This window comes from Lacerta agilis, chromosome 8, assembly GCF_009819535.1.
Source record: "Lacerta agilis isolate rLacAgi1 chromosome 8, rLacAgi1.pri, whole genome shotgun sequence".
Taxonomy (NCBI): Eukaryota; Metazoa; Chordata; class Lepidosauria; order Squamata; family Lacertidae; genus Lacerta; species Lacerta agilis.
In genome coordinates, this window is record NC_046319.1 from 54,161,350 (window position 1) to 54,177,222 (window position 15,873).

At 52.1% G+C, this 15,873-nt stretch overlaps 1 protein-coding gene across 2 annotated transcripts in view; it reads left to right on the forward strand.

The window, feature by feature from the left end:
* KIAA1522 (KIAA1522 ortholog) overlaps positions 1 to 15,873 on the forward strand; it is a 55,069-nt gene that overhangs the window by 38,520 nt on the left and 676 nt on the right. For both annotated transcript variants that reach the window (XM_033157559.1, XM_033157560.1), the window contains exons 2-6: positions 7,248 to 7,403; positions 8,881 to 8,936; positions 10,854 to 10,974; positions 11,307 to 11,423; positions 12,499 to 15,639. In XM_033157559.1, the coding sequence (XP_033013450.1) occupies positions 7,248 to 7,403; positions 8,881 to 8,936; positions 10,854 to 10,974; positions 11,307 to 11,423; positions 12,499 to 15,639 (3,591 nt within the window). The remainder of the gene's footprint in view (positions 1 to 7,247; positions 7,404 to 8,880; positions 8,937 to 10,853; positions 10,975 to 11,306; positions 11,424 to 12,498; positions 15,640 to 15,873) is intronic.

Below are 15,873 nucleotides of genomic sequence, written 5' to 3' on the forward strand. Positions count from 1 at the left end.
CTGCGTCTGCCCCAGCCAGCGGTGGGGAATCTGCGTGGTGATGATGGAGGAAGGGGGATTCACTGGAAACAGCATCCCCCACCCCACCCAGCGCCTCTCTCCAGTGTTCTTTTACAACAGGGTGGAGGTTTCCCCCCCCCCCCGTTGCTCTCAGCTGCTTTCCTCGCCTTGTTGAAGCCAACAGCATCCAAGCTTTTAGGAAGCAGGGCTTGTTTGCCCATCTCTGCAGCGATTCTGCTGCCTCCTGCCTCTCCCCCCCCCCACCTTTCTCCGCTCAGATTTTGTTTTTCTCCTCTTTGGATGCTGGAAGCAATAGAGGAGGCTGAGTTAAATCTGATTCGGCAGGAACTGAACAGTTGCGCGTGTGGCAGCGGCGGCGGGGAGCTCCCCTCCCTTTGCTCTTTTTTTCCCTCTCGCTGGCCAAGGGGTAGAAATTGCAAGGTCAACTCAGCGTTCCTGAAGCATCTCAAGGTGCACTTTTGAGAAGCAGCCTAAGCCCAGTGGTTAGCGCAGGTATAACCTAATGTGGTCTCCCAGTTCCACATGGCTTTTCTTTATCACAATGCTGGCCGTACATTAAATATGTGGCTGTCTGAAGAGATACAGAGATAATTTATGTTCATCTTCCCCACCCCAATCTACTGTTTCATGGGTTTTTGAGACTACAACTCCCATTAGCCCCAGCCAGCATGAGTTAATAGTTCAAAACAGCTGGAGGGGCACCAGGTTGGAGAAGATCAAACATTTTAAAACACCAAGTATTCTACTTGTGGGAGAAAGTTGCAGGAATCCAGTTGACCTGGGTTCAAAGGTTCTTCTCATTGTAAGGCGAGGCAACATTTAACATTTAAAAGATTGGAGGGACATTCTGCGAACTAAGAGCATTACTTAGAAGTGAGGAGTGCCTCTCTTCATGGGCATAGCCAGGGTTTTGTTGGGGGGGGGGACAGGCCTTTTGTTTGTGTGGGGGTGGGTGGGTGGTAAAGAACCTCCACTGCGTATTTTTATTGATTTTTTGGGGGGGGGGGGTAGCTGCCCCTCTCTGCCCCCCCCCACTATGCCCATGCCTCTCTTGAAACTGAAACCATTATTGCTGAAGCATCTCACAGCAATCTGAACAGCCTTGGAACAACCCCAGCTTCTAAGGGCTTCACTGAATAAGGAGGTTTAGGCACATATTAGACCTTTGCATGCTTTTATGTGCTTTGTTGGGCAGATCCTGATTCATCTGCTGCCCATATCTGCTCACATAGAACACTACAGCGCTGCTAAGTCCCAGTTTAGATGATGAGATTGTCCTGTGCAGTTCCTGGTTGCTGTTTGGCATCCTGTCTCTGGTATCCTTTTGACCTCGGAGCCCCTCCCCATTCTGTTCCCCAGCTGTGTGGTTCTCCATGGGTCAGGCACCCTAGACAGGTTCCTTTTGCTTTCCAGAGAGAGGTTGGTGCAGAAAACCTGCTTTATTTGCTTTGCATTTGCCCAGGGAAGAGAATGGGTGTATGAGCAATACTTTAGCAAAGAGGCTCCATGAGTATTGATCTTGCTGTTAACACAGAGAACAAAGATGGAGCTTGGGGGGGGGGTGGCGAGTGGCAGAACCAAATCCAATGCAGAGTCAGCATCTCTTGGCCTGCAGGGATCGAGGTGACCTTGGAGAAAAGCGGTTCACTTCTCTCTCATCTCGGCATGGGGCTGGGGGCCTTGTGCAGGCAGGGAGATTCTCCCATTCTTTATTTTGTCTGGTTTTTCTGTGTGTCGGGGATGACGAAGCTGTGGCCCTCCAGATGTTGTTGGACTCCATATTCTGACATGACCAGTGGGCAGGGGTGGTGGGAGCAACTCCTGAAGGCCCACAGGTGCTCAAAGCTTTTCTTAGCTCCTGTTGAACTCTTGTGATGTTGGTAGCCTTTTAGGGGTTCCCTGTTCCCATTTCATAGCCCAGTCCACTGAGTCTTTAGCCAAGGGGCAGATCCTGGTAGCTCATATCCGGCAGGCACCTTTCTGGTTGTTGTCTCTCCTGATGACTTCAGGCTCTCCAGCAATGAGGCTGTCTCTTTCCTGTGGGCTTGGAATGAACTTTCTGTGTTAAGGTTGAACCTCTCATCATCAAGATGCAGAGGAATGTTAAGTAACCTAATTGCTAGCTTTGTGTTTGTTTCTGATTGATGCTTAGCGCTTGAGAGGCACATAATTGCTGCCATGTTTAGAGGTTCAGTCTTCAGCATCCCAAATATGAAAGGATATTGGGGGTGCGAGCTGGGAAGGACTTCCCTTCTGGGATATTGCCAGGGGTGGGCTATGGCAGGGGTGGGGAGATGGGCCACAAATCTTTTTCTGAGTGGCCCAAGTGGTTCTTGTGGGTAATGAACTTGGGGAGAAATTGAAGGTGTATGCATTATCTGGGTTACACGGTGGGATATTAATTTGTTCCTCAAAAAGTCAGAAAAATTTATCTAGGGAGCGATATATAGGGACCATTGAGTATAGATTTGTAGAAAGATCTGGTGGGGAAATTAACTGGGTAAGTTAATTGAATTGGACCTGATTTGGATGGCTTGGGATGAGGTGCAAATGAATTTATTTGGGGTGATTTGCATAGGAAATTCTTTGGTTTTCATTCTACAACAAATGGAAATCTATATGTATCAATGAGCACATGCATGTCCTATGCAAGTGCCTCCAGTCTCTTTAAGTACATAGCAACGCTGCTTCTCTCTACCTGGGACCTTGGGCAGGAATAAACAGGGCTGGGTTACTTAGACAAGTGGTCCAATTTGTAAGGAGGTTTCAAGGTGCTCTAACACCACTCATAGCTCTTCTAGGATTGCACCTTTTCCAGGCAGCCCTAAGTGTGAAAGAAGGTGTAGCAAGTGTACAAACAGGTGTTGGAAGAGAGGAATAGGCAACCTCATAATCTGGTTCATCTCCCCTTGGGACAAGCCCCTTACCTGGTTGCCCTCTATTTAAAGGCCAAGCTGTATGCTGTGTTGGAGTTCCATGTTTGGCACACTGAAAATAATTAATATTTTTGTACAAGCAGTTGTGAGGGGCCATGATTTGAATCAGGACTGTGGAGGAGGGGTCTAATCAGAGGCCCCCAGTCTAAATCTGCCTCCCTTGGAGCTGCTATTAGCCAGAGAGGGAAACTGTGTTGGTTTAAAACCCACCCTTTGTGATGGGCCTAGATGCACAGAGACTAGAGTGGCAGACTGGGTTGGCGGATGTTGTTGGAGGTGCTGCACGCTTTTCCATATATTTCCATATTTTGCAACATCTCCCCTGTGCAAGCTGTGTGGCCATTGCCATTCATGTGCCCACCAGATATTTGGATGACAGTTCCTATCAGCCAGGTGATGGCTGGGCTCTAATTAGGCGTTCCCAGAGTATTAACAAGCAAGTTGGGTTATATATAACTATCTAAATACCTCTTAAGAACTGAGTGGGTGGGCAGAAATGCCTGGGGAGTTCCCAGGGTGTGTTTTGACTTGCCAGGGCAGTGGCATTCAGAAGCCTCTTATAATTGTTTGGAGACAGTGAAGATTTTTGCACGAGGGTTTTCCTTTTGACACAGTTTCCCTAGGCAGCTAGATCCCCCCCCCCCCAACTCTGAAGACTAAGGCAGGGTAATGGTGTTTCTGTCTTTCAAACCATTTTCATACAAAAGGTTAAGACTAGAGTGGAACATATTGTCTGTCTTTTTTTTTCTTTTTTTTATAAGAATTTGTTGGGTTTTAACAATAAAAATACACAAAAGACAAATACAAACACTACATAAACAACACAAAATAGACACAAACAAAACAAATATTTACTTATCCTCATCTTCTTTATAATCCTAAGTTTGGGACTTCCTCGCATCCTCTCTTTTGCGTTCATTTCTAATCTTCTTTAGTAACTTTGTAACATTATAAAATCTACTTTCTTACATCTAATGTTAATTTAACAATCATAATCAAAATATCTTAAATTTTAAATCTTATTCTTATCTAATAAAACATCAGGTTCCACATCTTAACTTCTTTTATCCTCTCTTCACTTAACTATATTGTCTGTATTTTCAGTAGTAAATGGAAAGGCAGGACTTTTTGCATGGCTTCTTTCTGTCCTGGTGTAGGATTTTGTTGTTGTTGTTCAGTCGTTTAGTCGTGTCCGACTCTTTGTGACCCCATGGACCAGAGCACGCCAGGCACTCCTGTCTTCCACTGCCTCCCACAGTTTGGCCAAACTCATGCTAGCCGCTTCGAGAACACTGTCCAACCATCTCATCCTCTGTTGTCCCCTTCTCCTTGTGCCCTCCGTCTTTCCCAACATCAGGGTCTTTTCTAAGGAGTCTTCTCTTCTCATGAGGTGGCCAAAGTACTGGAGCCTCAACTTCAGGATCTGTCCTTCCAGTGAGCACTCAGGGCTAATTTCTTTAAGGATGGATAGGTTTGATCTTCTTGCAGTCCATGGGACTCTCAAGAGTCTCCTCCAGCACCATAATTGCATTTAGTATTCCATTTAATCCCAAAACTGCCAGTAAGGAGCGTGTTGTTCTCACCAACCATCCTGTGAAAGGAAAGAGCTTCCTTTCCAGTCGGCCTCTCCTGTCTAAATGATGGTGCCTGCTGTCAGTTCTTCCTACCATACCTCTTCTAAATACAGTAGTACCTTGGGTTAAGAACTTGATTAGTTCTGGAGGTCGGTTCTTAACCTGAAACTGTTCTTAACCTGAGGTACCACTTTAGCTGACGGGGCCTCCCGTGCTGCTGCCACACGATTTCTGTTCTCATCCTGAAGCAAAGTTCTTAACCTGAGGTACTATTTCTGGGTTAGCGGAGTCTGTAACCTGAAGCATCTGTACCCCGAGGTACCACTGTATGCCTTTTTAACAAGCTCTTCCACTGCCTGCCTCTTCCACACACAACTTTTGGCCAGTGTGTCCTAAGTGCTCTCTACAGGAAAAGAGTTGTGTGCTCAATACAAGAGTGGTGGGAATACTCATCCATCAAAACTAGATACTTGCTTTTATTTTGGTAAAAGATCAGCACCTGATATTCTTGGCATCATACTATAGTTTAAAAAGACAAAGTCGTTCCCTTTGTGGCATCCTGCTTTCTAGCTGGCCAATAATAATATAGTTGCTTTATTTCTAAAAGAATCCCTGGTTGTGGGGTTCTGACTAATCAGTGGTTGTCCAGACTTATAAGTCCTGATTTTTGCCTTGATTGGACTAAAGAAACATTGTAGGTGGTTTGGTAGAGTAACTTTTGCCTGGGCAGAAAGGGCAGGGGGTTGTTTTTATGTTTGCGTCCAGTTCCCTTTCTCAGGAGGCAGGCCAGGAAAAAGCAGAGAAAACTACCAGCAGCTTAATCCCCTACCCAAACCCCCAGGAAACGTTTTCCATGCAGGTCCCAGCTTCAATCCCCGGCATCTTCAGGTAGGGCTGGAGAAGGACCCCTCCCTGAAATTCCCAAGAGCTGCTGCGAATCAGTGTAGATGGCCCTGTGTTTGATGGACCAATGGGCTGGCTCCAAATAAGGCAGCATCCTGTGTTCCTATGGTGACTGGCACACAGGAGCAAACTGTTCCTCTTTGAGTAGGCTTGTTCAGGAATACACCCGATATCTGGTTCTCTGTCCTCCCGCCCCTCTGAACCCCCCTCCCCTTCTTCTGGAAGGTAGCTGTTGTTGTTTTGGTGTGTGGCAAAATGTGCTGAGCGCTGCCCCTTTAAGCTGGACTGCCTCACTGGTGGTGTGTGTGTGTGTGTGTGCGCGCGCGCAAGGTGCACAGATATTTCTGGTATCAGTCATGTGATCCTGCCCTGGGGTGCTTTCGCTTATTCAGTGCACTGGCTTTAAAAGGCTCAGGCTTTGGACATGCAGAGCCTGCAGCCTCCCACCACTGCTGAGAGCAAGGGCAGTGAGTGCTGGTCGGTGTCAGATCACCTCTGTCAGTGGAGAAGGGTTGTAAAGAGATCCCAGGGGCTGCCATGGTTACACGGGGCAGGGGGTGGCTCTCCTGCTGCAGAGATGCGGGAGTCGCTAGTGATTCCTCCCAGCAAAGTATTGAGGTATCGCTTAAAATACCCCTCCAGTTTATCCTGTTTCTTCACTGGGCAAAGTGGCTCATCGTTGGAACGTAAACATCCACAATAGATCAGTGAAATCATGCATGGCAAGAGCAAGAGGCCAATGGCTGCAATCCTGAGTGCACGTTTACTTGGGAGTAATTCTCTCTGAACTCTGTTGGACTTGCTTCTGAGTAATGCACAGCAAAGCTCTGCAAAGCTGGTGTCTGCTTGACTGGTCACTGGCTGTTCTTGAACCCTTGACCCTCGCAAGAGTTCCATGCAATGACTGGGATGAGGAGGGGGAGGGGGGGTTACAATCGGCACAGATACCACTCCTGATGTTTTTGCAAAACTCCCCAGCCCCTGACTTCCATATGCTTGGTTAAAATACATGTCACTAATTATGCACAGCGCAGGCATTAAAATACAAAAGAGTTAGATGAACAGTGGCTAATACTGTCTTGGTAGTGATGACAATGGTCTCAACCATAATTGTAGAAGTTGTGACAGCTGATAGTAATTAGCTGTTGATAACTTTGGTGTTATGACATAACTCTGGTGTTGTGACAGTGTAATCATTGTGACAATGATTATGTATTGATAAAAAGACTAGATTTATGGCCTGTCCACATTCCCATGTCTCTGGGTTAGCGGCACCATTCCTTGTCTTTGTGGGATCATGGCTATCTACATTTTACTGCAGGGCAACTGAGTCTAAGACTTGCCCCTGACTTATGGACTGGGTGCTCCACCAGCAGTGATGAAGTGCATGGTGTGTGTGTGTGTGTGTGTGTGTAATAGGTTGAGAATGAGTCTAAAATGGAAAGCCTTTCTTCCTGGTGCTCAGGATTTGGCACTTACAGTGCCTGGATTTAGTTTCTAGCCTGGGAAGGTTTCAGTTGGTGGAACCAGATCTCAGTGGTAGCACACCTGCCTTGCCAGAAGGTTTGACTTCCTGGCACTGCTGGCTAAGAGACTTAGCTCGCAGTTGATGCGCAAGACTCTGCCTGACGCCATGGAGAACCATTGCCACTTAGAGCGAGCCATGCAGGACTATGTGGGCAAGTAGACCAGCCTGATAAGTATACACCTCCTTTTTGAATTGTGTTGTGGTGGCAGATCTTGGTGGAACAGAAATCCACCCATTGTTCTTGTTGCATCAGGGATTCCAGGATTCTCCCCTTTCTCTTTCCAGGGGCTGCCAAGGCTGAAACCGAGAAGCGTCTGAGTGTCCAGTACAAGGCAAGGGATGAGCGGCCTGACAATGTTTTCTTCCCCAGCAACCGACCTCCACACCTTGAGGAGCTACATATCCAGGCCCAGGCGGGGCTCAAGTCTTTGCAGAGCCAAGGTACTGGGTTGTGGGGTCGGCAGGAGGGAGTGAATGGGGACGGATGTGTTAGGATCGACACTTAGGCCATTTTGTCTCTGAGCCCTCATAGAATCATAGAATTGGAAGGGACCACAAGGGTCGTCTCGTCCAACCTCTTGCAGTGCAGCAATCATTGGTCCACCGTGAGGCTCAAACCCATGACCCTGAGATTAAGAATCTCATGCTCTACTGATTGAGCCATTTGCTCTGTTTTCCTTCCATAATACTCTCTAGGCACAAAACCTCCCTGGTCCAGGGTCCTCTTGGGTGGAGAGCAGTTGCTTCTTTGCTCTCTGTTGTCACTTGGGATGCTAAACTACAGCATCAGCCCTCCCTCACATTAAATGGTACTCATGTTCAGAACAGCCTGGAACCGGGCTGTTGCGGAACCACAGCTTAGTTAGGTCAGAAACAAGTAGCTGTGTTGGCTTGATAGGAGAAAAACTACAGAGACAGTTAAAATTGTGCCTGGCTCAAAATGCAGCATGCAAACTGTAGAGCAGGGTCACCAATGTAGTGGCCACCAGGTGTTGCTAGACTACAAATCCCATCATCCCTCACTATTGACCATGCACAGAACTCTACCACAGGCAGTGTGTGTGTGTGTGTGTGTGTGTGTGTGTGTGTGTGTGTGTGTTGTGGGGTGGAATACAAGGGGAAAAGATTTGAAATCTCTAACACACATACCTCCCCCCTTTTTTAATTAAATACAAACTAGCAACCATTTGGCCTAATGTGTAACTTGAAAGTTTGAGCGGTGCAGAATAGCTTTGTGTGGGCTTCTCAAAATGGGATCATCATCGTGTCCCAGCTGAATCTGAATCAAGCTTTGTCCCCTGAGCTCATTTATAGGGCCTGGGCTTAGGCCTGGAATTTGCCATCAACAAAGCAGCCGCCTCTGTGTACATGCAAAGTACATGTCCGTAACTGCTGAAGAACTGCACCCTCCATGAGCACACCTGAGTCAATGGGAAGAGGTCCCTCTGCTCCAGGCATGGTGCATCTTGCTTAGAGCTGTGGCTGTGAGGCGTCCCATCTGCCTCCTTACACTACTGGGTGGGGTTCCTCCCTCTGCCCCTGATTGTGGTTCTGCCCACGCCAGAGATCAAACAGCACCTGCCAAGCATGGAAAGGCGGTTGCAGCTGCGCAGTGCCGGATGGGCAGGTTGCCGTCTCGGAGCAGAGTCCAGTGCCTGTGAGGCCAGTGGCCTGCCTGCCAGGGAGAGCAGGCTGCTCTCTTCCTCTGAGGCCGGGCTGGGTCATGAGCAGGATCTCTAGGAGGGTGCTTGAGAAGCCCCTTCCCGCCCAGGGCAGCAGGAGAGGCAAGCAGGTGGGAGACTATTCCTTCCTGCGTTCTCTTCTCTGCTCTCCGCTCCTGGCACTCTGGATCAGCGCTTAGTAGCCTCCAGCCCTCCCCGGGCTGGCAGACAATTGTTTTTCTGCTGTTGCCTTTCAGAGAAACACAAGCAGAGCAAGAGGGTCTGGGACCACAGCGACACCAGCAGCATCCAGGTAAGCCGTTTGCATGTCAGGCAGCAGCTTGCGTTGCCCCCTTTCCTCCACAACCCCCATGTACGTGTCACACCCTTGCAGTGCCATTGCGTATTTTCCATTGGCCTGTGTTGTGCTAACTTGCAGCGTCTTCACCACCACACCTGCCGCCCTGAGCATAAGATACACAGGAAGCCTCGGGGTTGTTTTCCCATAACCCTTCTACCCTCCGCTGCAAACAGAAAAGCATTTGTGCTGTGTCCCTCCAGCCGCTGCTTCCTCTTTATAAAATGATCCCGATTTTGCACAATATGAGATCAAGAGCTGATCTTGTTCCTTCTTGAAATTGCCCAGAGGTGGGTGAGGGAGTCTGGCAGCTGGTGGGACCTGGGAGGGTTCGGGAAGGTCTTCCTGTGGAAGGAGCCAGCACCAAACTCTGGGGTGAAAGCTGGCCTCTTTTTCCACAGCTTCTCCTCTTCTGTTTATCTTGGCTGCAACCTGGTGGACTTTGTCCCCAGCACTTCCCTGCAGCTGCACTTCCCTCCTCCTGGCTGCTGATTCCCACAAATCCTCTTCGCCCTGCAGCCACTTTCCTAGCAGATGACCCTTCCTGGAGGGGTGTTTGCTTCTTGCTCACATGTAACCCTTTTGGACTTCAGGAGATAAAACTAGACAGGCCAGAAAGAGGAAGCCAGACTTCAGCAGAGAAGACTCTTCTGACCTCTTGGTTTCCCGTGTTGTAGGTTATGCAGAATGGGTGAGAAACACCTCTCTGTGTGTTGCACACAGCAGTACCAAATCGGTGGTTATTAATCAGCAAAAGCTTTAATCTTTTTCTCTTTTAAAAAAAAGAAACAATGTTCTGGCTGATTGGCAAACCATATTGGAATACCCCTTTTTCTTCTCAAAAATATATTTGGCTGTGCAAAGGAATTTGAAGCAGCAAACAGTCTCCTGCATGTTCTGGCCACTTTAGTGTTCAAGCGAACAGCTGGTGCTGAATTGAAATTCTGTAACTTGACAGTAAAACAAACAAACAAACTGAATTCTGCAATCTGCATGAAGTATGTAAGGGAAGCAAATGTGCATCCGATGGGTTCTGCAGGGCTCTGAAATCCCCCATTGTACTCAGCCCCCATTCCTCTGGCTTTTGAGATTTCAGCAGGCTTTTCAGAGCACTTTCAAGCATTTCTACACAGCCACAAGGCCTAGAAACTTTAAAAAGGGCACTTGAGACTCTTAGCTTCATGCTGCGCCCTGTGCCACATCCTTTGTTTACATGGAATGGCAGGGCTTACGGTGTCCTGATCATATAGCTGAGGAATACTGGCTAAGTGGGAAACAAGCACCCAGGCCTTGTCATTGTCGGAGAGCATGCCTGCGGTTGGAGCTCCACCGACTGTTTTTACAAATGTACAAAACCAAGGCAACTTCTCATGTGCCCTTTTACACTGATTTCATGGTCCTTTAATCAGAAAGGAGTTTGTGCCCTTGAAAGCAATGCCAAGGCAGGCCCAATGGCTTGGCTTTTGTCAAGCAGCGCCACCTGGTGGACAGGAAGGATGGTCCTGTCTGCAACTTGCTCCCTCGCTCATTTCATAGAATCATAGAACTGTAGAGTTGTAACAACTCCTTGCAATGCAGGAATCTTTTGCTCAATGTGGGGCTTGAACCCACAGCCCTGAGATTATATGAGCCTCATGCTTTACTGACTGAGCAATTAATGCTTCTGTTTTTTTTACGGAGGCAAGAGGGGGGCACAGCAGGCAGACTCCTGGGGGCTGCCGCCTCCTTGCCCTTGGAAGGATCCTGGGTAGATTGGGTGTCCATGCCTGTGAGACCCATCTCTGGGCTCCAAGGGGGGACCTTCTATAGCTGAACAGGACTTGGTGGAAAATTCACCCTCTTGCCTTCATTTCCTTCCCTCTTGGCATGCAGTCTTCCCGCTCATCCACAGAGGGTGACGACCTCTCGATCCGGAGTCAGACCCCATCATGTGCCACGGAAAGCACCTCCGAGGATGCCCTCTCGGTCCGCTCAGAGATGATCCAGAGGAAAGGTACTACCGCCAGAAGCCTTGGGGTTAGAGGCAGGAGGGCCGCTTGCTGACACAAAGGGTTCAGGAGCTGGGCTTGGTGCAGGGAGGGAAACTGCACCCGCTTTTTCCAGAGACCACCCCCACCCTGCAAAATTTCAGAGGGTCTGCTTGAAGGAAGGGCCAAATGCAAAGTTGAGCTGTGAAATAGGCCTGTGTTGGGAACAAGCAGAGATGAGAAACTTTGCCCATTAAGGCCCTCCACATTGTCAGACGTGAGCCACTTGACAGAGCATGCAGGGTTGGATATAAGGTCTCTTTTGCTTCCTTTAATTCAGTCTCCCCCTCCCTTTCAGGCTCCACCTTTCGGCCACATGATTCGTTCCCCAAATCCTCAGCGAAGGGCGAGAAGAGGAAGAAAGAACGGAGGACTACTGTTCTGGGTCTCCCCCAACATGTGCAGAAAGAGCTGGGTAAGCCCGGTCAGCTTGGCAAATTAAAATGTAAAAACAGTTTGGCTGCAAAGGGCGGGGGCAGGAAATCTGCCTTTGCTCTGCAAAATTTGAATTTGAAAAGTCGAAAAACTGCACTGATGGAAACTGGATAAGCATGCAGTGACTTAAGTGCGCACTTGGAGTCTGGCGGCGTAAGCTGGGAAACTGCTTTGGCCAAACTTGTGGATTGCTAGGCTTGGCTGGGTGTGGAAAAGCAATTTGTGCACACTTGAGGTGGGATGAGATGTGCGAGCAGGGAGAGGCTCAGGAAGCTGGATGCTGTTTTGGGGCAGAAGTCTGACGAGAAACACAGACGTCTGGTTAAATATATGCAAAGCATATGCTTAGTACTTTTAACATGCAAAATGAGTTAAAATATTAAACCTCGGCAGCACCACTATGTGAGTTAGTAACTGCGGGGGTTTGCTTCCAAGGGTTCTGAAAATGTGTATGCTCAAAACACTTGGAACTGCTCCTGTGTCAGCATCCCTAGCCTTCCAGAGCCTGTGCGCTGAGCGGGCCTTGACCTCCAAGCAAGGCTGAGAGCTTAAAAGCCCTTCCTGCACTGTGAAAACGAGGCACAAAAGAGCTTTTAAGCTCTCTGCATTGCGTGCATTTAACTTGCGCAATTTGAACCAGCCTGCCTTTCAGCTGTGCAAGGGTTAATTGACACACGTTACCTGCGCATAAGATGCCACCATGCTATATTTTGCAAGGTGGAGACTGGAAGTTGAGAGGGAGTTGACATGTTCCTGGTCATCCACTGAGGTGATGGCTCACTTGGTGCTGGGAACCTTCCAGCACCAGGATAGACCCTTCCTTTTTTCCATTCTCTTCTCCTGGCTGGTGGGACCTGAACCCAGGAGCTTCAGCATGCAATACTGGTGTCCCACCACTGGGACTTCCTTCTCCACCTCATCAGTTACACAATAAGGTAACTGAGAAGCATTTATGGGACTTGAGAGCATTGGGGTTCATTTCTTCTGCTTGCGCTATATCTCTCCCCCCCCCACTGGCTCCTCATTCCTTATCTCCTTTGTGTTATCTGCTTCAGGCCTGAGCAACGGATATGAGGCGAAGAAACGCCCAGGCAGCATTGCTGTCCGACCTGATGCGACCCCTCCGGCCCTCTCGAATGGTGGCGAGGTCCACGGCAATGCCATCCACATCCCCACCGTGGACGGGAAACTACGGCCCACCGCCATCCCCAAGGGCGGTGCCCGTGTCTCCCTGCAGGCCCTGGAGGCTGACACTGCCCTCCAGCGCCACCTCAACTGCGTCTACTACGATGACTCACTCCTGGGGCGAAAGACGGCGGCGAAGCTGTCCCCCTTGGCCAGGCCCAAGTCTCTGGCTGTGCCCTGGATGACCACCCAGCCAGGCTCCCCCGAGCTGCTGGGCCCCGTCATGTCCATCTCTCCGCAGGGCACCTACCTGTCGAAGATCATCCCCAATGCCGTCATGCCTCCCATGGTGGATGTCATCGCCCTCTCACGTAACAAGGTGCGCACGCTGAGCCGTTGCAGCCTCTCGACTGCTAGTCCAGCCTCCGTGCGTTCAGTGGGACGCTTCCCTTCCGGACCCCGCAGCCGCGAGCACTCCTCCTCCAGCGACAACTGGAGCCATTCCCAGTCCACGGAAACCATCGTTTCGAACACCTCCACCATCTCCTCACACGGGGGCACTGACGGCAGGAAAGGCGAGGCCAGGCCCGACGGAGAGGTCCGGGCGGCGGCTAGGCCTGACTTGGACCAGCTCAGTAACTTCAGCTCGGTGAGCGGCACCAGCTCAAACTGCCTTGGCGGCAAGGCCGCCCCCGCCTCTCCCCACCTCCTTGGGGTGCGGCCCCCCGGAAGCAGCGGGCGGGCCTCCCCCGCCTACAGCACCGGGAGTGCAGCGGAGGGCTCAGACAGCATGAGTGTGCGGAGCGACCGTTCCTCCACCCGCAGCGTCTCCCTCAGGAAGATGAAGAGAGCCCCCGCACCCCCACGCAGGACGTACTCCCTGCACAAGAAGGCTCAGCAGCTGGAGGCTGAGGGGGCACCTAGAGCAATGGGCCTGCCCCCCATGCCAGAACGCAGGCCCCCACGGGAAGGCAGCGAGGCGTGGGCTGCGGGGCGGCAAGGGAGCCCCAGCCTAACCGGGGATGACGAAGTGTTCTCCCCCTCCTCGCAGAGCGAGACCAGCAGCCTCCGTTCCGACAGCCTGGCCTGCTCTCCTGAAATCTCTCACCGGAGCCCGAGGACCATCCGAGAGGAGGGGCAAGTGGGCGAGACGCCGGAAGTCCCCTCGAAGCACAGCTCCCCCGACCACTTTGGCCGCACGATGTCGCCCTCCAGTGGGTACTCGAGTCAGAGCGGCACGCCCACCCTCCACACCAAGGGCCTCGTGGCCCACGCCTCGCCCTCCGGGAAGAAGAGGCCCCAACCAAAGAAGCCGGAGCGGGTCTGCTCCCTGCAATCCCCGGGGCCCTCCGTCTCATCCTCCCTGACATCCTTGTCCTCCTCTGCCTCGGACCAAGCCGCTGTGGAGGGGACGGCCCTGCCTTCAGCAGGACCCTCTGCCAACACTGCCCCCGCTCTGAATAAAATGGACAGGTTCCTTATCCCTCCTCACCCCAAGGTGCCAGCTCCCTTCTCCCCTCCACCCACCCAGGGCCAACTGGTGGAACCCAAACCTGGCAGTGCCCCGGCGGGCCAACCCCACCAGCAGCCCGCTGTCCTCACGAAAGCTAGTTGCAGGTCACCTCCTCCATCGCCCCCTCCAGCCTACCACCCGCCACCACCCCCAGCAAAGAAGGCCAGTGCCATTCCGGAGGCGCCTGCTGCCCCTACACCTTCTGAGACCGTGCCGGACGCTCCTGTGGATCCTCTGTGGCCCCCTCCGCCCCCACCCGTGCCCGACGCCCATGACCTCTCCATGGCCGACTTTCCTCCCCCGGACGAGGCCTACTTTGTGCCGCCCCTGCCAGAGCCCCAGCTGCAGACTGTGGGGACACCCTCCCTTCAAGTCACAGTGGCAGCTCCTGCGGAGAAGGAGCAGCCAGCCAACCAAAGAGCAGCCCTTGCGGATGAGGGCCAAGCGCCTGCCTCTTCGCCCTCCTTCTCCACGAGAGTGTCCTCCAAGATCCAGCAGCAGGGAGCGCCGGACGCCGCACCACTGCCAGCTCCTCAAGCAGAGCCGCCGCCACCTCCCAAGTTCCCCGCGGCAGGAGACACCTCCCTCCACTGGAAGCCCGCGATGCCTGGCCCGGCGGCAACAACCTCCAGCCTCCAAGCCCAGCCCAGCCTTAAGAAGCCTGCCGCTAGCGCCCACCCCGACCTCAAGAAAGAGCCGGCGTCTCGCAGCAAGAGCAACTCCACGCCAAAGGAGGACGCCAGCCTCCCCATTGTGACCCCTTCCCTGCTGCAGATGGTCCGCCTGCGCTCGGTCCACATGGACACCCACGCGCCTGCTGCGAGCCCGGCGGCAGCCAACCCCGTGGTGGAGCAGAATGGGCCGAGCACTGGGGTCAGCGGGAAGCTGGGGCAGCCTGCCCCACAGAAGCCTGTCCGCAAGTCGCTCTCCTTGAGGGCCCCGAAGGACAGCAGTATATCTTCAAACCCCCTGCATGATGCAGTGCGCCTGAAGGCCTCCACGTTGTCTTCCAGAGAAGCGCCGGGCCTCAGAGGGGCTGAGAGGAAGGCTGGCCACCGGCTGACGCTGCCGGCTTTCCCCACCGCAGCAGCTGCTCCCACCGGCGAGGCGAAAGAGGACCAAGTGTCCCCCCACCACAAATCCCCGGCTTCGACGGCCAGCTTCATCTTCGCCAAGAGCCCCAAGAAGCTGGTCATCGACACCTCAGCCTCCCCAGAGGCCCAGGCCAACCTGAAGAAGAACCTGGTTGCGGAACTGATGAACATCTCTGGTCAGCGGTCCACAGCAGCCCAGGGGCTCCCCCAGCAGGGCTCAGGAAATCCCCAGGCCCGGAAGATCCCTCCACCCATAGCCAGAAAGCCCTCACTAGGGCCAGGCCAGCTGCCGTCTCCCCGGAGCCCCAAGCTAGCAGGAGCTGAGGAGTTGAGCTCCACCCTGCCAGTGGCTGGGGACAGGACTAAGAGTGAGGGGTCTGGTCACCAGGCCACTCTCCTTGGGGATAGCAGTGACAGCCCCCCGGCAGGGCCTGTGACACCACTGCAGAGCCCCCAAGCACAAGGTAAGGGGCTGAGCAGGGTGGGGATTGGGTGGTCCCGATTCAGCTGTGGCAACACACTTGATATTGGAAGGTCTGTCCTGGGGGCTGTTGGGCAACCATTATTGACTGACCATGGTGCTGTTACACTCACACCATTTGACCAATGCAAGCCCTCACTTCTCGCCCCTTTTCTGCCAGTCATGTTGACTCCAGCTTCTTCCTGGGCAAGAGCAGGAGGGGGTGGGTTGCCATCAT